Below are 26,877 nucleotides of genomic sequence, written 5' to 3'. Positions count from 1 at the left end.
AGTAAGACGTGTCTTAAGACTAAAAATGATACGCAGGTAATTTCCTGAGGATGATAAGTAGTTAATTTTCGACACAAAATGATAAGCAAAACTTTTGACATGCAGACATGGTCGAAGTCTAGACTCACTAATGCATCCTATCGACTTATCAGTTAGACACACTAATGCAGACCTGGTTCGCTAAGACCACCGCTCTGATACCAACTGAAAGGACCCGTTCATATACATTATAAACGATTCGCAATAGTTGATTACATTGCGAGGTATTTGACCTCTATATGATACATTTTACAAACATTGCATTCGTTTTTAAAAGACAAACTTTCTTTACATCGAAAATTGACAGGCATGCATACCATTTCATAATATCCACTATCCAACTATAAATTGATTTAATAATAATCTTTGATGAACTCAATAACTCGAATGCAACGTTCTTCGAAATATGCTATGAAAGACTCCAAGTAATATCTTTAAAATGAGCAAATGCACAACGGAAGATTTCTATAACACCTGAGAATAAACATGCTTTAAAGTGTCAACCAAAAGGTTGGTGAGTTCATTAGTTTATCATAATTATTTATTTCCATCATTTTAATAGACCACAAGAATTTCATTTCCAGTTCTCATAAATATACGTCCCATGCATAGAGACAAAAATAATCATTCATATGGTGAACACCTGGTAACCGACATTAACTAGATACATATAAGAATATCCCCTATCATTCCGGGATCCTCCTTCGGACATGATATAAATTTCGAAGTACTAAAGCATCCGGTACTTTGGATGGGGTTTGTTAGGCCCAATAGATCTATCTTTAGGATTCGCGTCAATTAGGGTGTCTGTTCCCTAATTCTTAGATTACCAGACTTTAATAAAAAGGGGCATATTCGATTTCGATAATTCAACCATAGAATGTAGTTTCAATTACTTGTGTCTATTTCATCAAACATTTATAAAAGCGCATGTATTCTCAGTCCCAAAAATATAAAGGGTAAAAAGGCAAATGAAACTCACGCATATAATTATTGTAAAACAGTTAATAAAACATTTGCATGTATTCTCAGCCCCAAAAATGTAAAGAGTAAAAGGGAATCAAATGAAACTCACGCATATAATTATTGTAAAACAGTTAATAAAACATTTGCATGTATTCTCAGCCCCAAAAATGTAAAGAGTAAAAGGGAATCAAATGAAACTCACCATACTGTATTTCGTAGTAAAAATACATATAATGTCATTTAACAAGTGCAAGGTTGGCCTCGGATTCACGAACCTAAATTAATTATATATATTTATGTGTTGGTTAATATTTGTCTAACAAATTAGGTCAAGTCATAGTGTACCACAATCCTAATGCTCGAGACTAATATGCAAAAGTCAACAAAGGTAAATTTGACTCAAAATAATTTCCAAAAATCTATACATGATTAATATATAGTTTAAATATCGTCATTTTATATTTTTAAATATTTTTAAAAGATTTATTAGAGTAAATAATATAATTTATTTATTAATAAATAAAATTTTATATTAAATTTATATAATAAAATATACCTTTATATATATTAAGTAATAAAATTTATAGGGTTCATTTAATATCATAAAGATAATATGATAGGTATTATTAAAGTAAGTTATTACACGTAGTAAAATATGTTTGTATCACATATTTATTTGATAAAATAATATCTATAATGATAGTAAGTAAAAGTTGTATTATTTTGTAATAATAATTATTATTATAAAAATATCAATATTTATAATTACTAAGATGACATTATGATAAAACGATAATTCTAATTATGATAACTTTAATATTTACGATAATTTTTAATATTATCTTTAAAATAATAATTCTATTTAAAATAATAATAATAATAATAATAATATTTTATAGTAACAATGACATTTCTATTAAAATGATAATTTTTGTTAAAATGATAGTTTTAATACTAACGATACTTTTAATAATAATAGTAATGATAAAAATAATAAGAACGATAATTTTATCTAAATCAATATCTTATAATATTTTAATTTCATCATGATACTCTTATTCATTATTTCCTAATCGTTTCGTTTAATAGCTTTTAATCGTCTTTTATATCGTGTTCATAATAATGATAATAATAGTAATCAAAATAATTAGGTGTTACAAATATTTGTTTTAATTACACTAATATTAATAATGATAGTTACTATAACATTATTAACGATAATACTAATAATTATCTTAATGATAATATAGTAATAATAATAATAACAATAACAATAACCATTTTTAAATAATGATATATATATTAATAATGATAATAATAATAATAATAATAATACTAATAATAATAATAATAATAATAATAATAATAATTGGATAATAATAATAATATTACTAATTATAACTTTAACGATAATAACGATAGTTATAATAAAAAAAATAACAATTTTTAATGATAAATCTCTTTTATTGATAAAGATAATAATAATAATGATAATAATAAGATAAAACTAGAACGACGATAAAAACGACGATAATAATAATCATTTTTAGTAAAAATATCAAAAATTCAATTGATTATAACTTCTAATCCGTTCATCGAAACCATTCGATATCTAAAGGAAAAGTTCTTAATTTTTCGCTAGCTTTCCAAGTACATGCATATCTTATACCTTATCTCAACCGTAAGTGTAACTAATTCAAGATTCAACCTAACCTGTCTAAGGGCAATATCAAAAGTACAAGCATGCATAATCCTAAATACTCGAGCACTAGTCAGGGATACACTATTAGTATGTAAAAGTTAAATTATGAGTACTCACGTATCAATATTGAGATTCAATATTGCAGGAAAGGTACGTAGACGCAACGAAAATGATAAACACTATATTGACCTCACGAGCATACCCATGAACCATACTCAATCACCTCCATAGCTATAACCCATAATTTCCTTAATCATATCCTACTCGAAAAACAATTTCGAAATCACTCGGACAGCACTCCGTCGTAATATTTTATGTATACTAATAATATCTTGAAATAATACGGAGTAAATATATATATGTAAATCGATTGAGAGAGTTTAGAGAAAAATATTTTCAAGTTTCTATGAAATAATGAAACCTATTGAATTCTATTTATAATATATTTTTGAATTATTAAAGTGAATTATTAAAGTATGAATTATTAAAGTGAATTATTAAAGTATGAATTATTAAAGTGAATTATTAAAGTATGAATTATTAAAGTGAATTATTAAAGTATGAATTATTAAAGTGAATTATTAAAGTATGAATTATTAAAGTGAATTATTAAAGTTAAAGTAAAGTAAAAATAAAGTAAAGGTAAAGTTTAAGTATAGTAAAAGTATAAAACTATGTATGTATAATACGCGTATAAATATATATAATATTAATTTAAATCGTTATATATATTTAATAAAATAAAATATAAATATCGTTATCTTTATCATACTAGTTAAGTAATGAGTTGTCAAAAGTGGTTCTAGATATTTATAAAAGTTATATACGTTTTAATAATAAAGTTCTTTATAAACTGAAAACGTTTTTGTACGTTTGAAACTAAATAGATCAATCGAGTCTTTATGAGATTCAATATTCCACTATCCTTTGTCTAGTTCTCAATGATTAACAATTTGTTCTTATTTATAAATCACTTTACCATTTTCCGAATATTGTTAAAATGGAAAGATTTCTCAAATCAACGTGGGCCTTTCAACAGAGACTTGTAATCATAATTCAATATATATGATAATTCAATCATTTGATCTTATCTTCTAATTCCATTGATAAACATTTTGAAACAGATACAATCGTATAAAGTATTTAATCTAATATTTTGTTTACGTTTCAAGTTATAATATATATACACATATACATATATAATCATATTCGTTTAATGGTTCGTGAATCGTTGGAACTTGGTCGAGGTTGAATGAATGTATGAACATAGTTTAAAATTCTTGAAATTTAACTTAACAAATATTGCTTATCGTGTCGGAAATATATAAAGATTAAAGTTTAAATTTGGTTGGAAATTTTCGGGTTGTCACATCACGAACAATTAATTGTAAATAGATATGTGTGTATGTATATATAAATAATAATTCGAAATATAATTTGAAGTATTATATGTTGTTGTTATTAAAAATTAATAAAATAAAAATAGGATATTATAATAATTATTATCTAAAACATATCTATATATATAAATAAAGTATATTAAATATATATTTTATGATTTCGAAGTTATTTAGTAAATGACAGTAACACTCAATTGTCATTCGATTGATAATAAACGAGTTAAAAAGGAACTTATGTGATTTTAAAATAAACGATGATCCGAAAATGAGTTTTATAAATTATAGGCTTATTAATAATATATTTAGAAGTTATTTGATAAATTTTAACACTAAGTATATTTTACTTGGGGTTGAGAGTGAATAGTTAATTTAATTTTTATTTAATAGTTAAGGACCAAATTTTATACCATAATGACTGAAATAAATAAAGATGATTAAAATAAAATTTTGGAATTTTTTCAAAGACTTTTTTATCCACCACTAAATATCAACGGAGCACGAAATGATCTCCGTATTATTCATGTCACACACTAGATTCTAAAATTCCCAGCTGCTTTATTATTAGTGTTATTAAAGTAATATTATTGTTTTACTTTTGATTCCCACTAGCTAAATTTATATATGAATACGTGATATGATCATAAGCCACCAACCCATTTCCTTGTTTCCTTTTTCTCTATATAATATAATACTTCCACCAATTCATAAAATCAAATTAAACAACTGGCCAACTAATATGCATGCACTTGATATTGTTGAATTCATAATTGTGATAATGCCACTTTTAGTTCAATATAATATATATATATGTGTACGCATCAATCATATTTCAGTTTCCTCTTTCTGTTTTGAGTTCCATCATCATAGAATCTCAAACAATACAATAACTATTACTATTTCAATTACTTGTGAGATTACTGTTTTTTTTCCTTTTTGTTTGACACTAACACTCCTATATATATTTCTACATATTAATATGCATATACATACACTCGAGCATATATATATAAATATACTAAAGATTTTATGATTAAACACAATCACCACTATTAAACCCACTTGTTTTCTTTTATTTAAAACAGACCCACTATCATCAAACCATCTTTTTCTCTATTATCTATAAATACATATATCATATACATATAACATGACAACACCAAACCCACTACAATTCACAATACAATCACCACCACCATGCTTCGATTCTAATTCTGTCTTGCTTATGTTTTAAATTCTCGAGAACCACCACCAATACAGTTACCATATACTACTTTTTGTGCATCCGTGAACCAACCAGAACCATAATGAAGAATGCCACTTTCAGGCTGCTATTTGAACTACCAAAATGACCCACCACCTGCGATTACTTTTTGCTACTGCTTTATGTTTCTTGCTCGACAAAACAGACTGCTGTTTGCAGCTGCATCTTCGCCACGAACCACCATAACAGGCTACTGTTTTCCTGGGTTTTAATTTAAACAAGTACCAAACCCACAACTTGTAAGTGTAGTCGTTTAATGTTTCTATTTTCGATCAAACAAAACCCACAACCACACTCTCGAATACCACCTCAAAACCATGACCATCCATTAATACCACCACCTGCGGCCTCATCAACCATCGTCTTCATCTCCCTTTTCTCTTTCTCTCTTGCCCGATAATCATCAAACCGACACATTTCATTATTGATAGAACACCCGTTTTGTTGCTACTTCTTTTCATAACCCAATACACACCCCATCGATTAAACCCCAACTATACTACTGTTCGATTTTCTGTTATTGCTGCTAGTTTTTGTTTCTAAATAGTAACAGTTTTGGTGATAGATTAAGAATGATGATTTGAGGAAGATGATGAATAGTGACTATGATTACGTGAATATGATTATGGTTACTGGTATGATGTATGTTGATGATGATGTCGGAATAAAGATGATGATGCTATGGTGATAATAAAATGATGTGATGATGATAATGACTAGATGATAAGACGATGAAAGAAGGAGACGATGCACACAAGTTAAAATTTCATCGTTTAGAACTCCCTGTATGTGGATTAGTCCACTAGACAAGTTAAGCCCAACAGTAATCTTTTAAGCCCAATTATTTATTTCAGGCCCAAACAACTATTATATGTTCGATGTAATACTTGAAAAATCTGTTTAATTATTTCGGTTATAAAATCCAAACAATTAGAACCCATGATCGAATAAAGATGAAGATGATATTATGAAGATGATCGTGATTATAATTAAATTATGATGATATATGTGATATCATGATCGTGATGTATGATATGATGATGATGATGGATGTCACGATGGTATGAGATGATGAAACATGAACGAGATGATGATGGTGATGATGAGTGAAAATGTTGATGATGATACGGATGACGTTATGAAGATCAAGATGATGAGAAACTCATGTTACGATTATGATATTAGTGATGATGATGACGATAAGCTTGATGATGATGAACCGAAGAACACATGTATCATTAAGAGAATTCTTTACATTACTGCTCGCGTTTTAAAACCAAAAAGGTAAAATAAGAATTGGGCACTTATATTGTTAAGTGGGCTTATGAACCATCTTTCATTTTGGGCCGATGTGTAGTTAGTGATGATACATGATGAGTTGATAATACTAGATGATATTGATGATGAGTATGATTAGGTTATGGTTAGATTTATGATGATGATTGATGCCGTATAATTATGCGATGATGATGATTGTAATATAAGGATGACGGTGTGCATAAGTATTGATAGTGATAAAAATTAAAGGTTTGATGAGAAATATAATAAACTGTTTCGAATATGTTAAATAAATTAACGTGTGAGATGATTCAAGAAAGTAACAAACGGAAGAGTGGTTTGGAAGCGAATTGGTTAAACGAGAGGTCTTGGGTTCGAGCCCTGGCATGGACGTTTATTTTTAGACTTGATACTTTAAAGGTAGATTTCTTTCTATTATTATTATTATTATTATTATTATTATTATTATTATTATTATTATTATTATTATTATTATTATTATTATTATTATTATTATTATTAGAATTATGGTTAAGATATCATTTTTATTATTAATAACCTTATTAGTGTTACTTTTACATTATCATTATTATCACTATTAAATCTTATTATTATTAATATGGTTATGATTACAATCATTATTAAGTACATTTACTATTATTATTATTATAAAATAATACAAAATTTTATCATTAATATTATCTTATCAAATAACTATTAAGTTATATAAAACTATATTTAATACATATAACATGACTATATTAACATTTTTAATAATAAATACTACTTATTTAAAATATATATATAAAAATAAATATATTTAAATTATTAATTAATATAACTTAAGATTTATTTGTTTAATTACAAGCATATATGTTAATATACATATCACTGATATAGGTTCATGAATCCGAGGCCAACCTTGCATTGTTCAGTTCCGTCGTATGCATATTTTTACTACAAAATATCGTATCGTGAGTTCATTTGATTCCCTTTTACTCTTTACATTTTTGGGACTGAGAATACATGCGCTGTTTTTACAACTGCTTTATTAAATGCTTTTGAAATATATTTTGAACTGCGAATACATGAAATGCTTTTATAAATGTTTGACGAGATAGACACAAGCAAAACATTCCTCGAATGAATTATTATGCAGACAGAAGTTCTGCGAATTATTGTTGAATTATGTGGACATGATAATTGCCACCATTGAATTATGTGGACATGATAATTGCCACCATTGAATTATGTGGACATGATAGTTGCCACCAATTGATATGAATGTTATGTATCGAGAGAATGATTTTATACACAGGTTATGTGTATGTTATTTTTGTGCACGAGATATGTGTACGGTTACTAAGATTTATGAAAGATGATTTCGTACACGAGAAAGGTGTAATGTATTTAAAAGATATCGCATGTACATTACAGGTGGGTATAGGATTCGGGCTCATTTGTACCATGCAGCATTTAAATCTTGTGGTCTATCAAAATGATGAATTTTATTGTTTTAAGATAAACCTATGAACTCACCAACCTTTTGGTTGACACTTGAAAGCATGTTTATTCTCAGGTATGAAAGAAACCTTCCGCTGTGCATTTGCTCATTTTAAAGACATTATTTGGAGTCGATCATCGCAATGGGACCAGATGTTGGTGACTTCGTCCAGATGGATTAGGACGGGGTATCACAGTCTCCCCCTAATCAAATTCGTGCTAAGTAGTCTTCCATTGTACGCATTCTCCCTATTCCGTGCACCTACCCGTGTCATCAATTTGCTCGAAGGTTTGAGACGAAATTTCTTTTGGGGCGGGACGGGTGAAAACTCAAAAATACCATGGGTTAAATGGGACAAAATACTTTTACCATATGAGGGTGGGGGATTGAACATTGGATTGCTAAAAGCAAAAAACCTATCCATACTAGGGAAATGGTGGTGGCGATTCAATGTTGAACCAAATGCGGTTTGGGTCCAAATAATAAAAAGTCTATATGGACGGGACGGGGGGTTGAAATCTCACGATTATGTTTCTTCGAGAAACAGGAAATCAACTTGGAAGGAGATTCGAGCAGCTGGCTGTTTCATTGATGAACTTGGCATACCTTTTACCAACTCAGTTTCCAAAATAATCAGTAAGGGCGATGATGTGATGTTCTGGACAGATTGTTGGCTAGATAACACTCCTCTTTGCGAAAAATGTGGGGGATTTTTTAGATTAGAAACGATCAAAAATGTAACAGTGGACAAAAGGTTGATCAAGAACGGATGTGACTGGAATGCATCGTGGGAGTGGAGTAGAACACCGATTGGCAGAACATGAGATGAATATGTTGAGCTACTGAGCAGTCTAAACAGTTTCATATATGGCATCCCTGAAAACGATAACTACAAATGGAGTTTAAATTCGAATGGTCTATTCTGCACCTCGAGACTGTCAATGCTAATCAATGAGAAATTGTTGCCCGCTGACCCAAGTGAAAAAGAAACGCTGCGAAACAACTTAATACCACAGAAACTTGGTATTTTCGTGTGGCGAAGCCGTATGCGTAGACTACCCATCCTACAAGAACTTAACAAACGGGGCATTGACTTACACACTGTTAGATGCCCGGTTTATAGTGACGATATCGAATCCGTGGAACATATTCTCATCCAATGCTCTTTTGCCAAAGACGTGTGGTTGAGGGTTAAAAAATGGTGGAGTCAATCCAACTCGCAGCTTCAAAAGTTGGATAATACATTTCTAGGCAAGCAAAATCTCAACCAAACGAATCAATCATCAAAATTGTGGCAAGCAATCGAGTGGACGTGTGGATATATTATTTGGCGAAATAGAAACAAGACCATATTTCAAAGAAGAAAGGGAAACCGTCCGATGGCTTTAAACGAAATCCAACTTAAAACCTTCGAATGGATTTCAAATCGATCAAAGAAGACCAAGATATATTGGAACCAATGGCTTCTAAACCCGAGTTCATTCGATGATCACGGATAAGTAAGGCTTTTAGACTTTAGTTTTCTCTTAGGTTGTTTTCGTATTTCCGTGTTCTCAGTTTTCCAATGTATGCAATTCAAGGCATAATTTCATATGCCCCCAATGTAATATAATTCTAAACATTGAGTTGTAGTTCAGCTGGTAGTGGTCTGCCTGAGGTCAGGAGTTCGACTCCAATGGAGTGCAACATTGCACTCAATGTTATCCCTTGACATGAAGTATCCACCCATGTCGCCTTTCGCTTCGTGCGGGGGCAGCAGTGAGGGGAGTTTTACCGGCCATGCCCTCGGATTGGTCCGAGTTTCCTCCAGGGCAGTAGTTTGGAGGGTATGCAACTATGAGATATGAACGCGTGAGTGGTTAAGTCCCTCTGGGTGATTCCAACTGATGTCCCAAAAAAATTGTAATCTATTTCTAATCTAATAATAATAATTTTTGCCTTTAAAAAAAAAAAAACCGTAAGGATGATGATATAATGAGATTGAAAACACGGTTTTGGCGACCAAACCGGCCGTTAGTTAACCATATTAAATAAATATTTAAAAATTATTATCTATCTATCTATTCACATTAATTAATTAATTAATTAATCGCTAAGCTAAATCCAACGTGTCATTCTGTGGTTTAATTCCTGTTTACACTGCTGACATGTTAATTAGCCCATTAATCTGTATTATTAAATAAAAAATCCACGTCGCCTTCTAATTCCCCAAGTGTTAATACTGATCATCTATTCAATTAGGGTTTGAAATTACTTGATCCATATCTCTCAATTATTCGTCCATGATCAAAACCGACCATCAACATCATCCGTTATTTCCATATTTCCAATCAACACCTGGACAAGATCATCGTTACATGATAATATGAATTCGTAGGATTTGAAGATCAGCTCCATCGTTTATCCATCGATACCACAATTTAATAACGCATAGGATCAACGGTTTTCAGGTATGTATAATTGATTTAATTCTGCTTTATACTCAAAGAATCAATTATCTAATGATGGTTCCTTTTCGATTTAAAATATTAGATTTTTTATTTCAGAAGATCATCATTGGAACATAATATTTTGATTCTCATCCTCATCCTTGAATGATCAATGATTCTAAAAATTTAAAGTGATTTAATGTTCTTTAGTTTTTTTTTATTATAAAGTGATTTATGTTTTGAAAAAATAGGGTTCTTTCTTATTATACATACAACTCGTGATCTTAGAAATTGATTATGGTTAGGTAGCTGCAACTTGACAATCTCTAATTGTTGGTGTAGTTATCACTTTGTCTTTTTATTTGTTTATGATTATTGTAAATCTAGAGGTAACATAAGTTTCTTTGATGAATGTTAATTTTGATTGCTCACTATTTGTAGTGTGTGTATCATACTTTCTTGTTTGTCATTAATTCAACTAATTGATTTTTTTTGTCATCTACAGCATCAAGCACATGTTTCGGTTAAACTGTGTTATAAATTTTCATGTTTTGTTCCACACCTATATCCAAGTGCACCCCAACTGTTCGATGAAATGCCAATATGAATAGGTATGACCAGTTCATATTGCAAACTAAACACCCATACCCTAAGTCAAAGATATGTACACCATATTGGTTTTGTTGTCATGCTCATGTTTCCTATTCTTTGCTTTGGTTGTAGGTAAACTGGACTTTTTAGGTGCTACTGAAGGACTTTCTAGGAGCCATGGCAGAGTCAAACAAGAAGTTGCAGCAAAATGCAATGGTATTGCTTATTTGTGTCTTTGTTTGTTTTAAAACATGTGTATAGATAAGTGTTCAACTGTTCACGTTTTTAACATATATTGTTTCATCATAGTGATCGTCTCATAGTGGTGAGACAGTTTTTTGTGTGTTCAGGAAATTTTAAACTTGTGTGTAGATTCATGTGAAGGTGAATCACCTATAGCTGCTGCTTTCGAGTTAAAGAAATCGGAGGTATGTAAGGAACTTGGTTATACAATCAAGTTTTTGGTACAAGAAATTTGCAACAAACTATACCTATTAATGTGATCAAATACCGTCCCTCATAGAGTAGGAGCTAGAATTCAGGTTTGAAGGTGTAAGTTACCGAGCAATTGTTGCATACCTAATTACCTATCACTCGCCAGTAATCTACAAGTATTGTTTGTCTGCATCTAAGGTAAAATTTCAATTTTAAATCTGATTTGGTCGTGGAAGACTTACGGTTGTGTTTTTAGGAGTTTTGTTTCGATGTCATTTTTCTCACACTGAGGTAACTTGAATTTCCAGGATATTAGTTTTTCATAGTTAGAGGTTACTTGAAATCACATTTTGCTTGAAAAGAAAATAATACTCCTTTTTTGACGATAGATCGTCTCTTTTGAAAAATTCTAATTTTCTGTTTTCCCCAAATTAGTTGCATATTATATATTACAGGAAAAGTAAATTTTGGTGATGTTAGTGGTTAATTTCATGGAGATGTTTATTTTTTATGAATTTAATGATTTTTTATGAATTTAATGGCATTAAAAGATATTTATTTTAGATATGATCAAGAGTGATAAATTATTTTCGATATGAACATATGAAGCTTTAAAGGATAGCGATTATACAGTTGTGGAAGCTCAACTAAGAACCACACATATTAGACATCAGCTTCAAACAATAATGTTATTGACATCTATCGATATTTCAATTTTGCTCATTCAAGTATTCTTTTCATAAACCTATTAAAACTGTAGAATATAACAATATTGTAGTAATTATGATAGGGTTATAGCTTTACAACAAATTTTATGGAGAAAATGAAGTGTGTTGTTATATATTTGATACTATGGTAAGTGGTTTTTTTCAGGCACTTTACATGGGTCTAATGTAACATAAAAAGAAGATGTGAATGCTGATTAAAGGGTTGAAAGTTCAAAGAAATGGAACTTATCATGCATCCCGAGTTAGAAGAGCCTATAAAGAAGGTTTGTGATAATTGATGGACAATAGTTGTTATGGTGAGCAAAAGCTTTAGGTATGTATTTGGTAAGGTAGCAACAGTTCTTTTAATTTGCATTTGTATATTAAAACTTTTCATCATCAATTCTAGGCATATCTTAAGTTATTTAAAAAATATGATATATGTTTTGCACTTATATGTGGAGTACTTTTCGTAACAACTAACAATAAATGGATTCAGACCTAAAATTATTAAACTAAGAACTAAAAAGTGGTTTTTATTTTGGTTCTAATGTTTTGACGCACACGACCCGTCAACTGGGTATAATGTATAGGAATTTTGTAAATACCATGGGGAAAAAAAAAAAAAATTATTTGATAAAAGTTGTAGGTGACTTCTTAAAATAAGTGAGCCGTACCTGAAGATTGGTTTGTGCCTTTGTGGAAATAGTACTTTGAAAGTATATAGTTATGCCTAATAAGGTAATATGAATTAACCTGTAAAGTTTTTGATCACTTATAATTAGATAATTATATTGTGTGTTGAATCTGATAAGAACTTTATACTTGATAACAAGTTCATTAGAACTTTATGCTTAACTATATACTTGGATAGTACCCTTTTGTGTATGCTTGATAATAACCAATCCAGATGTGGTTATTACTGTATCCTTCTCCGCGATTCTTAACAACATATTTATCGATTGAGATTGATAATACCGATTGAAATTTGTTATAACTCTGATTTTGCTGGTTCAAGTATGCGGAAGATTGAGAACTGATAATACCGATAGAAAAAACACAAGAAATTTGGATGCCGTTTCACATAAATTCTGGTGTGTAACGAACAGATTTGTGCAAATTCATGTTATGTGATATAGCAAACAGGTTTGTCGATTTATCAACTCTGATATGATTTTGGCCTCACTTTGTTTTTACGACCACTTTTTCTACATCATTGTTAATACAAGACATAACTGGTGCAAGGTATGTTCAATTGTTATTTGTTTCATTTGTTTAATCCATATTACTAGCACTTTTAGTATATGAGTTTTTTATGTAATTAAACGTATAATGTATATTGTAGGTGATTGCAGCTTTAGTTTTCGGTGTTTTAGGTCGAGTTTAACTCTTCAATAATATAGCATGTTTTGTTTTTGCTGTTTTTGGAGGCATCTTGACATGATCCTTTCTAAAATTTTTGCCATAATCTGTGTTAAACTCACCTATACTGACACGACCCAATATAATTTTTGTATTCATATACTTCAATTATTTATTATTTATAAAAATATTGTACAATTTGGACAGTGTGATAACTGGACCAAACCTGTTTTATTCTACACAAAAATCATCCTTGACCCGAACCTGTTCTTCAGCGACTTGTCTAACCAACCCACCATTTTGTTACCTCTTATATGCTATAACCGTAACTTTATTTTGCGTAGGAAGTATGAAGGTTCAAGAGAAAAGCAAGTGACACAACCATGACTATTCAAACAGTGTGTATGTTCTAACTGCAAAATTGTACTTTACGATCAGGAGGCATACAGTTTATTTGACAGGTTTTAAGAAGAATAAATCATACAAGAATCCAAGCTTGTGAAAAGATAGACAAAGATAACCTTTCTCAATATTATTGATTTTGAGGTAGTGCATTTGTCACTTACGTGTTACAAAATCACTCTTTTGTTACTTATGCATATGACCAACAAGAGTTTGGCAGATAATATGTTTATATCAAGTTTTTACTAATTCCTTGGAAGCAACAAGTTATTAATTTTCTATCGATGTATATAATCAAGTTAGATATTGTAACAAAATCAAAATATATAAATATATAATAAGATTTGTAAGATGAAAAGAGGTCAATAACTTGTATTGCACAAGCTGGCCGGACTTTCACCCCATTTCAAATATTCTCCTTGCACAACCTGCTCGACCATCCAAGCGTATTACGAGTATATGTTTCCAATAGTGAAAGTCAAATATAGCTCTCCAAGCAGAAAAATAGTTAAGTTTGGTACTTCATCAATTTGAACTGCTCTACTAATGCTTTTAATATTAATGCTTATGATACTATTTCTATCAATGATAAAAGTGTTTTATTCATTGTAATTATATTATACATTTGATCAGTATTAATCTATACAATAAATTTGATTTCAATACAAATATTATCAATACAAGTAATCCGTACCAATATTAACGTTTTCGAATACTATTTTATAGAGCTGCGGTTCTTAAATCTAGTACATATACATAACGTATTTATTTAAAATTATACGGAGTATATAAAATTAAGAAGTGTTAAACTCTTTTGGCAGGCCTTTCTCTGCATTTCTTCCTCTTGTTTTGCAGGTAACCAAATCCTCCTTCTTTCTTCTTAATTTTACACATTTAAAATTTTAACTGATATGGTTGAATTCTGTTCACTAATTGTTGCTGTAATCGTTTGTGGGTTGATTGCTTTCCCCCCAATTTTGCATCTTTACTTGCAACTTATATATACTCCGTAATAAATTACTCCGTAATAAATTACTCCTTTATTTGATTCCGACACTGTAAATTTTATGAATACAATCGAGTTTCATCACGGTATTGGTCAATTGAATTGAATCTAAGCATCTTATCATCTAGGGTTTTGATATGTGTATATAACTAGACATAGATGATGTATCATTAGGAAAAGGGTTGGGCTTTATGCAGTGGCGGAACCAGGATTCGTTTTCACTGGGGGTGAATTTTTTTTTAAAACCGTAACAACTTTTTTGGTCAAAATATGGAGGTTTTGGGCAAAAAATCGAGGTTTTTAGGCAAAATATGGAGGTTTTTGGACAAAATTTGAAGGTTTGTGGGCAAAATTTGAAGGTTTTTGGGGGCAAAATTTGAAGGTTTTGGGGCAATATATATAGGTTTTGGGGCAAAAAAAAAAAAAAAAAAAAATTTCACCCGGGCCAAAGTCGAAAAATCCAAAAATTTTTCACTAAAATTTCAAAATCGACTAGGGGCGGGCGCCTCACCCTGCCCCCACTTAAGTCCGCCCCTGGCTTTATGTTTCATTCTTCTATTGGTAATATAGATTCTTTTTAATTTTTTTTCTTCTGAATTATTTTTGGCGTTACTCATAGTAACTCATACCTTGATGGAATATTAAAATGATGATGTCCGAATTAGGATATTAAAATCTGAATTAGCTAGGGTTTATGTCAAGATGTAACATTCTTTTGGAGGATTTTGAAAGCTTAATGGTGATAAAGTCATATTTGATTTCTTTTTTTTCTTTTTTTTGATGATTCTTGTGCTAATATTTTACTAAATTTAGAGATACTTGATAAATACGGTGATTCCATAAAATTCAATGTTTTATGTTTCGGTCAATTTACTTAAGAGCTTAGATCATAGCTGTATACAGTGGCGGAACCAAAAAAATTTTCATTGGGGGGAAATGTTATTCAAAAGCGTAGTAACTTTTATTGGCAAAAAAGAGGTTGTTGGGTAAAATATGGAGGTTTTTGGGCAAAATACGAAGGCTTTTGGGGGCAAAATATGGAGACTTTGGCAAGAAAAAAAATTCATTGGGGGCAAAATGAAAAAATCTAAAATTTTTGCACCAAAAATACGAAATTGACTGGGGGCATCTGCCCCCGGCCTACACTACTTTCACCCCTGGCTGTATACCAACTTTTAATTGATATATAGTGATGTATCTAGTCTTATTTCATTCAGAGGGCTTATCTGGGGTGTAAGAACAGATGGCTAAAAATGGGGTTGGGGTTAAAGGACGTAGAAGAAGGGTTAACCCGAGAGAAGAGGACTCAGATGAGGAATACAAGGTGACTGATGATGAAGAGTTTGATGAGTCGGATGAGTGTTTTTCTTTCGACAGTGATGAACCAGAAGCTGAATTTGAAGTGTTCAGGAGAGTTCCTAAATCAAGAAACACACGCAGTTCATCTAGTAGAAAAAGAAATGAGATGGTTAAGCCTCGGAAAAAGAGAAGGATCGTTTATAAAGATTATGATAAAGATGATGATGATGAGGATGAGGAAAAGGTTGATGATGAGGATGATGCATATTTGATGTCTTTGGGTAGGAATGCTAACCAGATTAAGAAACCTGCAGAAAAGAAGATGGAATTTTATACAGAAGTGGATAATAATGATTATGTTGCTCATGATGATGATGATGATGAGGAAGTTTCTGATGAACAGGATGAAGAATTGACCTCTTTGGGTTTAGTGGAGTTTATGGAAAAAGAGGACGTTTCGTATACCGAAGAGGATGACAATGATAAGGAGGATGGCGATGCAGAATTTGTGCCTAGGGATAGAATTAGAAACTGTAGGAATAATTGGCGGGAAAATAAGAGAGTTATGTATACAGAAGATGATGATGATCATGATGATGATGACGACGATGAAGAAGGGAGGGTTATATATAAAGAAGAAGATAATGATGATCATGATGATGATGAGGACGATGAAGAAGAGGATGATGTGGAATTTATGCATTCAGGTCTGAAGGTAAATCAGAAAAAGAATCTTCGTGAGAAGAGGAAGGTTTCGTACACTGAAGATGTTGAAGATGATATGGAGGATGAGCTTACACAAAGGACGGATGTTTCATTTTAAGATAACGACCAAGAAGATAAGGATCAAAATGATGCAGAGTTTATTATAAGTGAGAGTGAGTTTCTTGCTGATGAAGATGATTCTGAGTTTATGTCTACGTGTGGGACCAGAAACCAGATCGAGGAACCTAGAGAGAAGACGGTTGTTTCATACAAAGAAGACAATCAGGAAGAGGATGGAGATGAAAAAGATGCAGAATTTAACCCAAGTGATAGTGATTTTGATAACGATAACGAAGATGAAACTCCCAAGACGAAGAAGAGTTTTCGGGGACGTAAAGGACTAAAGAGAAAACCGTCAGAGAGTAAAAAGTCAACACATTTAAAACAAAGAAATCGTAGGGTCGGCCAGAAGTTAAAGAAAAACCAGATTGAAAAACGAAATAAGAATACTATCAAGAGACGTAGGCAGAATGTAGTGGAAGAATCCGATTCAGATTTTGCCAGTTCTGCATCGTTTAATCACGAGTACACGATCTCAGAAGATGAACGAGAACAAGTGAGAGAAGCGAGTATGTACTGTGCAGATTTTAGAACAAATTTAAGAGCTAAATTGAGAAGCTCTTCAAATGGAAATCAAGAACAAAGAAAATATCCGATACGAAAAGGTAAAGAAAAGGTTGAAGACGAAAAAGATGAAGTTGACAAGCATGTTTGTGGAATTTGTTTATCAGAAGAAGCAAGGAGAACTGTGAGAGGGTTGCTAAATTGTTGCCGACACTATTTTTGTTTCTTGTGTATCATGGAATGGTCAAAAGTTGAATCTCGTTGCCTTTTATGCAAGCAACGTTTTGCTACAATAACTAAATCCGCAAAATCAGATACAGGGTTTGATATGAGGACCGTTGTTATACCTGTTGCTGAATGTGATCAGGTTTGTAACCCGATTGTTACCTTACATCCCAAATACGCAATATCTCATTAATATTTATGAGACAAAATGTCCATGTGGTTTGTATCAGAAAACAAATCGGAAATCACTGGTGGTCCCTGTACTTCTTTTTCGTCATGGATGGTCCCTTTGGTTTGCATTTTGAATCACCGATGATACCATCTTTGACGAAAAAATGCGACTTACAGGGACCACAAGTGATTGAAATGCACATCAGTGACCATCCTTGACGGGATAAAAAGTATAGGACCACCGATTTCTGATACAAACCACATGGACCATTCGTGATAATTTGTCTATATATGAATGTCATATGTTTTTTTTTTTTTTTTTTTTTTTTTTTTTTTTGCAGGTGTATCTACCTTCTGAGGAAGAACTGAGGGGTTATCTCTATCCATATGGAAATGTAACGTGTACTGAATGCCACAACGGTGGGGATGAAGCATTGATGCTATTATGTGACATATGCGATTCGTCAGCGCATACGTTTTGCGTTGGTCTTGGACGCGAGGTACCGGAAGGAAATTGGTATTGTGAAGGATGTAGACCAACTGTATTTGGAACCCTAAATCTACAACGGTTTACACACACTTCTGATCGAAGACTAAGTAGTAGCGCAACAGAACTGTTATCTCCAATTGCGGGAGGTTTTGATCTTAATGAGATGTATGTACCAGAAACACCATTAATGCAACAAACTCGTGTTGTTCCTGAACCTATTCCTAGTACTAATGGAACTTTAGTAGCAGCTACACTAAGAGATAGACGAATGCGTCATCAAAGACATCATCATCATCATCATCGTCTTTTAAATAATAATAACAGAATGATTGGGTAAAATATAGAGGTAAACAGGTGTCGAGTCGTAACATTTGGCTCTTAGATCCTTTGTAATGGTTGCTTTTAACCCGTTTCTAGCTTCTTGCTAGCGGGTGTTCTTATTGAATTTTGCAGTTCCAAAAAAAAAAAATAATAACAGAATGATTGATCTAGTTGCTAGACCTAACGGAACATTGGCTTCTTCTTCGGGAGTTAGATTATTTGGGTCTCAACTTGATCAAACTAGGGGTTCAACTCCTCAAAGTTGATCATGTTATGCATCTGTTGATGAGTCATTGCAACATGAATATGGGTTTTGAGTCGAGATCAGGAATCGGTCTGACCCATGCCCCTCTGTACAGAAGATGCAGGAAGCTTGATGATAAGTTACTGTTGAATTTATTTAAGTTAATCATGATTATTACCATTATTATATATATCTATATATATCTAATCTAATTGGTCAGGATTTAGTATTTTGATTGGTAGTTATACGACTGGTTTACCCACCCAACATCCCAAAATTCTTTTTTATGTGCATCATTTTTACACTCCTTACACATGATGTCCATGTCATAAGGTCATTGAATGAAACTTGTACATTATACTATCGCGATTACATTCGTCCAAAAATAGTCATCGGTATCCATGCTATTGCGATTACATTCGTCCAAAAATAGTTATCGGTATCCGTGCTATTGCGATTACATTCGTCATTACTCTGATTGTGTTCAGTTTTTTTTTGCTATCTGATTGTAATTCATTCTTTTGATCATTAATTCACAAGTCAAAGTTCGTTCTAAAAAGTCACAGTTTGTTTTCATAAACTTAAAATCAAAATTAGGATTCATCATGTGTTTTTAGGCTCTGTATTAGATCCACGAGTGTTAGCAAATTTTTTTTAACAACTTTCATACAGAACTAATAATCTAAACGCAACTCTAAATCAATTTTTGCTATTTGGATCGAAATTTGGTGTTCATCATTGTTCTGTTATATTTTGTTCAAATTAATCAAATTTTAAGTGAGTGATTTTGCAGGATTTAAGTTGATTGCGTTTCAGAAATATATTGCAATCGATTACAAGTGTTTAAGGGATGTATTGTGAAGAGGTATGCTTTTTTTGATATTTTTCAGGTCCTTTAGACAGACTTTAGACAGACTTTAAGAAGGAAACTGATGTTCGCCATCTACAACTTAGTGTAGCTTATAGATCGAAGCTACTTTTAGCCTTAGGAAGGATTATGCTCTGTTTGTTATTTTTTCAGGTCCTGTAGAGTTTGGAGAGTTATGGAGTTGTCTCGGTCAGTGGCGGGTGAGTAATTGATTCTCATTTTTCTTTGCTATATTAGTAGATGTAGTGCTTATACGTGAGAATAGTCAGTTTTTCACTAATTGAATTTTGCAAAACTGTAGTTTTTAACTATTATGTGTGACAAATGTTGTCTGCACACTCTTAAAAGGGCTGCTTGCATCCAACTGTTTATTTTTAATGTAAACAACTTTAAATTTTTTTGATTTAGTGTCATCTGAATCTACTTGATGTGGTCCTGATGTGATCTCAATGTCACGCTTATATGCGATATCAAAACCAGTTAACTTGCACGATTACCCTAAGTAGAAAGTTGCACAATATAATAATATAAATACTTACATTAATCTGGCCTATACACCTTTTTGTGAAGTTTTCCAAATTAAGCATCTAATTGTGGTGCTTGTGTCATTAATCTCTAATTGTGGCTGCTTGAGATGATAAATTTGAAGGTATTGTTGATGAGGATGTAGAAAATGATGAAAATGAAGAAGAATAAGTTTAAGAGGTAGAGGAAGATAGTGACGAAGAAGATGATGATGTCAATCCCAGAAAGATCGCATGTTCTTTGACATTGTTTTTATTAAAAGCGGGTAGAAACTATATCATGAATTTTAGGATTCGATACATCCTTAGTGGAAAGGCTTGGCTCAACGTGATTGATAACAGGGTATAATACCATTTTAGTCTTGAAGTTTGGTTCAAGTTTATAAATTGTGAAAGGTTTAACATATTTTTGATTGTGTATTGTTGGTACATACTGCTTTTACAACAAACTAGGATTTTGGAAGCGGGGAGAGAGATGTCCAATGGGCTCATGCTCAGAAAACTCTACATGGGCTTCAAGCACCCGAAACACCAAATCTCTTCAATGAGAAGAGCAGCTATGGAGAACTTTCAGAAATTGTGGAACGGGCCAAAAGACGTGCTGAAGTTTCAAGGTATTCAATATTATTAAATATCATACAACTTGTTTTTTGAATTTCAAGTTTCTTTTCTGTTTTTATAATTAAAAAGTTATTAATTACAAGTTGTTGGATTGTTTGTATAGGCTTTGGGAGGTACTTACACTCAAGGGTCACGTTGAGTCAGTTGTGAAGTTGAAGGGGCTTGACATTGACACAATTCAACATGTGCATAATGATGTTACTTCACATTTACTTATCTGTATCTTATTATCTAATAGCACTCAAATAAAACTATTTCTTAGTGAAGTATATGATGATTTTTGCAGGTTATCAAAATAATCCCGAACTCAGTGTATTCTTAGTCAAGTATTTTCATTCTATATGTGCCTGTTGTTTGATTCTCTTCAATGGTTTTCATAAATCTGATATACCTTAAGGTTCAATCGAGTAGATCACGACATGATTGAGCTGTGAGGGAGAAGTATAAACTACCTCGGGTTAAGCAAGATAAGTTATATGAGATTTGTTTGTGCTTTGTGGGATGATCACGGTACTCGATTGTTACAAGGTATGTATCCAACTTTAAATTTATACATTCAAGTTGCAGACTGAATGCATATATCTTTTAATTGGCCAATTCTTAAGTAATCATTTAAAAAAGAAGAAAAATTACAACCTAATTCAAGCAATCTGTCTTGGATGAAGCTACATTATGTATTGATATTAGTGAAAACCAACTTGTCATGAGCCTTACGATGATGTTTGAATCCATGTTTCTTTAGGTGTTGTTTGCCAACATTCTTGATCATATCGGCTGGTCATTTACTTGAGTTTCTTTAAGTAAATTTCATGTTGATGCATGAACTATAACATCTTTATTGGTACCAGCTGCTACTGTGGGTCTTGCTACCGTGGATCATATCGGCTGGTCATTTACTATAACATCTTTATTCGTAATTTTATGTTGTGTAATCAATCTATGTATGAACTATAATTTATCAAAGTTTTACTTGTGTGGTGTTTACCAAAACATATTTTACTAATTCAAGTACCGTAAGAGTACTGTTGACACTTTTCCTATAATAACGTTATTTCATATATAAGTTTAAAAATCAATAATATTTGCGGATGAGTTTCCGTGCAACGCACGGGCTCATAAATCTAGTTTATTATATTATTTAAATGGAAAAGGCCTAGCCATCTCAAAATTTTGGGTAACTAGTTCTTGTCTTCTTTATTTTACCAATTTTTTTATTTGTTGGTGCTATATTTGAGTGGTTCATAACTGATGATATGTTGATTGATATTCACAACAAATTTACAATAATAAGCATAACTCATACGGAGTAAGAAACAGTTTATTAACACTGAAGATTTAATAAAGTTATTCTGTGTGTTTAAATTCTCTACCGTCACTCATCAAATTAAATGTCTAGTACTCTAGTTGATGTATGACAAGGTTTTAGGTAACATTTTACTTTTAACAGTTAAATGACACTTTTAACCTTTACAACTTTTAAGAAAAAATGTAAAACTGATCAGTCTATTTTCGGAGGCAGAACAATTATTTTTTTGGAATAAAATGAAAATGTAAACGTTTATTTTGAAACGGAGAGTACGTGCTAAAGAACACGACCCAAAGACTAACATCACTAGTTACATATGTTTTTGAACTTATGCTCACCCCAACAGGCCAACAGCCAACGCGACTTGATTAGATCTCTGAAACAAGAAGAGGCAATATTTCAACATCACACTTAGCTTGTCGATTCAGCCACTTTTAGTTCTACTCAAACGACGACAAACCATGAAATTTGGAGATTATGATAAACAAAGCAACATAATTTCATTCACCTTTCATTAGATGAAGCAACTAATGCATAGCATATGTATCATCTTACAAACAGAGTCACACCTATTATTCCTACTACTTATTTTTCTTCTTTCTTTTTATGTAAAACCATAAACAGGAACATCGATACAATAGCGACTTCTACAATTCGCACACGTAAAAAAATTACATCTTTTTTGTTACTACATTTCACTCTCCCGCTCACATAACCAAATCGAACCCTCCCCCGATAGAACATTGCCTGGACCCCACATCTTTTTTACAAGTAGTCATCATAAAGAATCGTCGACATCAGCATTCCTTGCACAAATTCCGATCTTTTACTCCTCTCTTCTTTATCTTCAATTGATAACGGTGGTGACGCAGGCTTGCTGTAACATATTTCTATGTTTAGTTATAGTAAAATATTGCAATTCTAATAAATTTAATAGCTAAAAGCAAGCTACACAATGAGTAAGCGTGAAAAATAACAAATTTCAAAATTCAGAAATTCTAAAAAGATGAAGATAGTGATAATAGATAATAACTAATGATTAAAAAAATTTAGCAAAATCTACATGATACACTCTAATTTCAGAAGGTAGGCAAAGTCTTTGTGATTAGGCTTAGAGTATGATAAAAAGCATATAATGATCTAAATCTCCTATAATAATATAATAATAATCCATACCTGTCAAAATGATTAGTACAATAACTATATTACTACCAAACAATTTTTTAACAAGCCTAAATGATTAGTAGTACAATAACTATATTACTAGCTAGAATGGTGATGCTATAGAATACTAAATATATTCCAAGTGTTCCCAGTTATCCTGAAGGATAATCATAGATAGTTCCATCACCAACTTATAAAAACGTAATTTGTAACAGAGCTCACCATGATAGAACAGCATATATATTTCAAATTTGTTTTAGATGTAAACTATGTACGTATATCTGTGTATATAATCTTGCTCGGCATCATTAACCACACTAAATGATCAACTTAAATAATCATATGGATACTTAACTGGACATATATAAACCCAATACATTCTTGTCATCCTACCCCTTGTAGAACTATTAAACCTTACAATAAAAGGTACCAATTTACAATAAAGTGCCTATAAATATTTCTTCCCACATTAAAATGTATATAGATTACTGTATTAGTTGATCATATGTATCCTTTTTGAACGTTAAATGAACTTTTTATTGTATCAAAGATTCCAGTTAGCATATATTTCTTTTTTGACATGTTATTAGAACAAAACTGTTAGTAAAAAAAAGATAAACAAAATCCGATTGATCATATATAGGATATATCCATTTTAAGCGTTAAATAATCTTTTACTGTATCAAAGATTCCAGTTAACATATACTACGTATTTCTTTTTTGACACGTTATTAGAATATACCTGTTAGTAAAAAAAGTAAAACAAGATCCATTTAGCTTTATTAAAGAAAGGTTGGTAAAAGGTCTATACGTATGTACATTTTATGTCTATAGTCTATACATACGTGTATGTTTACAAGTCCTATCCTAAATAAGTACAAAATGAAAGAAAAATCCAATATGCTAGTTAAGAAGAAGAAAAGTAAAAGGTCTATACACATGTACATTTCATGTCTATACATGTGCGTATGTTCACGATACCTATATATGAGGTATTGTACTCTAGCTAATAGCTAAAATACAAGTACCACATGGGGCCTACAATATACCAAATCCCAGCTTACATCCGAAAAGCGAACACTTAAGTTAAGAATAATACAAACAGGTTCAGGAAATGCATTGCTCGATTAGCAAACTACGGGGATAATTTTCAAGGACAATACGCTGATAACAACATAACGTATTAATCAGGTGATAGCTATAAAGCAAAACAAAAGCAAGATGTTTGACGCATCGATATAAGTCATATAACTCCCTACGAATACACTCACTGATGAAATGATCAACTACATGTAGCCACGTAGACACAAGCATATAGATATTTGAATAGTGCATCAAATTGCTTTCAAAATTTCACAAGTTTTAACCTCGACTGTTTAATCAATGTTGGGAATAATAATAATAACATATTCTATAAAGCTAACACATCCATATGTAACAAACGTGCAAAACTATAAAGTTCATACCTTTCTGAAGCTTTTTCACTTGTGCTTTTGGTTACAGCAACTGAGTCGGCAGACGAGATGGATTGAGTGCTCCCCAAGTCATCACCGATCGGCAATATAAATGATGACAACAACGGGTCCGGTGTTGCATTTGTTGGCTGAGATAAATACGATGAGCCTCCAAATAGAGACTGCAAATTTCCTTCTCGTAGTTCCCTCCTCAACAGCGAAAGCGTTGATACGGATCCTTTGCGAGTTTTCCTCTTTTGTTGCATGTATGTTTTAGTTAAAGAATTCAAATGTTAACTTCAATATCAAGAAGCATGCGTAAACATTAATATAAACAAAAAAAAGTTGACGTTTCACAATTTTTTTATTCCATTTAAGGTTCACCCCTTCATATTTTCGGATCGACCTCATTCACCCTACATAACCATGTATTGAAAGGAACTTAATCGGTTTAACAAAACACTAACACTCCGACTAACTACACAAACTATGCAAATAGCTTCAATTAAACAAATTTCGTATCGCAAAAAGGATATCTTAAATATGCTTCCATGTTGCAAGGTTATATGTGCTACCATGTCTATCCCCACCCTCACCGCACAAACTGGACAAACCTGCAAAAAGAGGATATCATCTTTATCGGTGTAATTTTAAATTCTATAACATTCATATAAAGAAGCAACTAGCAAGATACTTTGTGACACCATCAAATTCAGCTAGCATATTGTAAGTGCCAACTTAGTAACTGAAGTTTTCTCATAAAACAACCTTGTATTACCAAATAATAATAGTTCGCAACATATGTTGCTATTTAATGAAATTTTCCCAACTAAACACCATTATCATTAAAATAAGAATCGATATGAAGAAGCTTTAAAAGAGGCTGAAAACAATAAATACCCCATTTTTGGATTCAAGATGATGCTCATCATCAATATGACAACACAAGCCCACTATATCGAAATAACCGGTACAAAAGGGGCATGGATATTCCTCCCTAATATCATCATCCATCTCAATATCTTCAAACCCCATGAACATATCTGCACCAAATTGATTAGATTAACTAACATTATATCAATATAAATCATAGAAATTTAATGGAAACCCTAAAAAAAAACTTGATGATGGGACTACATACCAAATCCATATCTACGGTAAATTAATAAACTTTTTCAATTATCACAAAATGATTGAATTCATGATTCATGAGTTGGAACCAAAAGAAACCCTAAAAATTAAAACTTGACGATAGATTAACATACCAGATGATCGAGATTGAAGAGCGTATTGGTAACGTTTGGATGTAGAAGAAGAAAGACGAGCAGCCCATGAATCAGCGTCCATGATTGAATAATTGAAAGATCGAAGTGTTTGAATTAGGGTTTCTTTGATAAGAGTAAAGGGGTTGTTCAATTTTAGGGAGAAATGCAATTGAACTTTAAAATAAAAGAATTTGGGGATTTGGGGACAACAAGCGATTTGGGGGAAGTTTGGATGGTTTTATTAATTCAGGGAGAGGTATGTTGATTTTGGGTTGGTTTTTAAAGGTGATTTGATTAATGATAAAATGATTAATTTCTAACCCGAGTAATAGTACTGAAGTCGGCCACTGTACATAGTGTGTTACAGTATAGTTACGACTCCGTAGAAAAGGAGAGTTCAATTGTTTCTTAAGTTTCTAAATTTGGATAGAAGTAAGGATTAATTAATTAATCGTAAAGTATTATTTCATTCTTATGACTTAATCGATTTATTAAATTGAATGTGCAGGATTAA

The 26,877-nt window shown here is 31.6% G+C and overlaps 1 protein-coding gene and 1 pseudogene across 1 annotated transcript; one reads left to right on the top strand and one right to left on the bottom strand.

Annotated features, from left to right (window-relative positions):
• Positions 1-10,338: 10,338 nt before the first annotated feature.
• Positions 10,339-22,191, top strand: LOC139886927 (uncharacterized; annotated as a pseudogene).
• An 835-nt stretch (positions 22,192-23,026) lies between these two features.
• On the bottom strand, positions 23,027-26,642 carry LOC139885705 (protein DEHYDRATION-INDUCED 19 homolog 3-like). The gene is made up of 5 exons (XM_071869460.1): positions 26,364-26,642; positions 25,999-26,141; positions 25,635-25,712; positions 25,111-25,364; positions 23,027-23,357 (listed from the first exon to the last, which is right to left on the bottom strand). The coding sequence occupies exons 1-5, from the start codon at positions 26,443-26,445 to the stop codon at positions 23,246-23,248; spliced, it is 669 nt and encodes a 222-aa protein (XP_071725561.1). The 5' UTR covers positions 26,446-26,642; the 3' UTR covers positions 23,027-23,245.
• Between the last annotated feature and the right edge of the window lie 235 nt (positions 26,643-26,877).

This window comes from Rutidosis leptorrhynchoides, chromosome 1, assembly GCF_046630445.1.
Source record: "Rutidosis leptorrhynchoides isolate AG116_Rl617_1_P2 chromosome 1, CSIRO_AGI_Rlap_v1, whole genome shotgun sequence".
In the NCBI taxonomy this organism is placed as follows: domain Eukaryota; kingdom Viridiplantae; phylum Streptophyta; class Magnoliopsida; order Asterales; family Asteraceae; genus Rutidosis; species Rutidosis leptorrhynchoides.
Note: the sequence above shows the minus strand (reverse complement) of the source record. Positions and strands in the feature narration are given on the sequence as shown.

Bases quoted from the DNA above. Each gene is read 5' to 3' on its own strand.
- LOC139885705 (XM_071869460.1), bottom strand. From the start codon at position 26,445: ATGGACGCTGATTCATGGGCTGCTCGTCTTTCTTCTTCTACATCCAAA. The intron at 26,142-26,363 runs GTATGTTAATCT...AATTTGGTGCAG, and splicing joins TCTTCAATCTCGATCATCTG to ATATGTTCATGGGGTTTGAA. The intron at 25,713-25,998 runs GTATTTATTGTT...CTCTTTTTGCAG, and splicing joins ATCTTGAATCCAAAAATGGG to GTTTGTCCAGTTTGTGCGGT.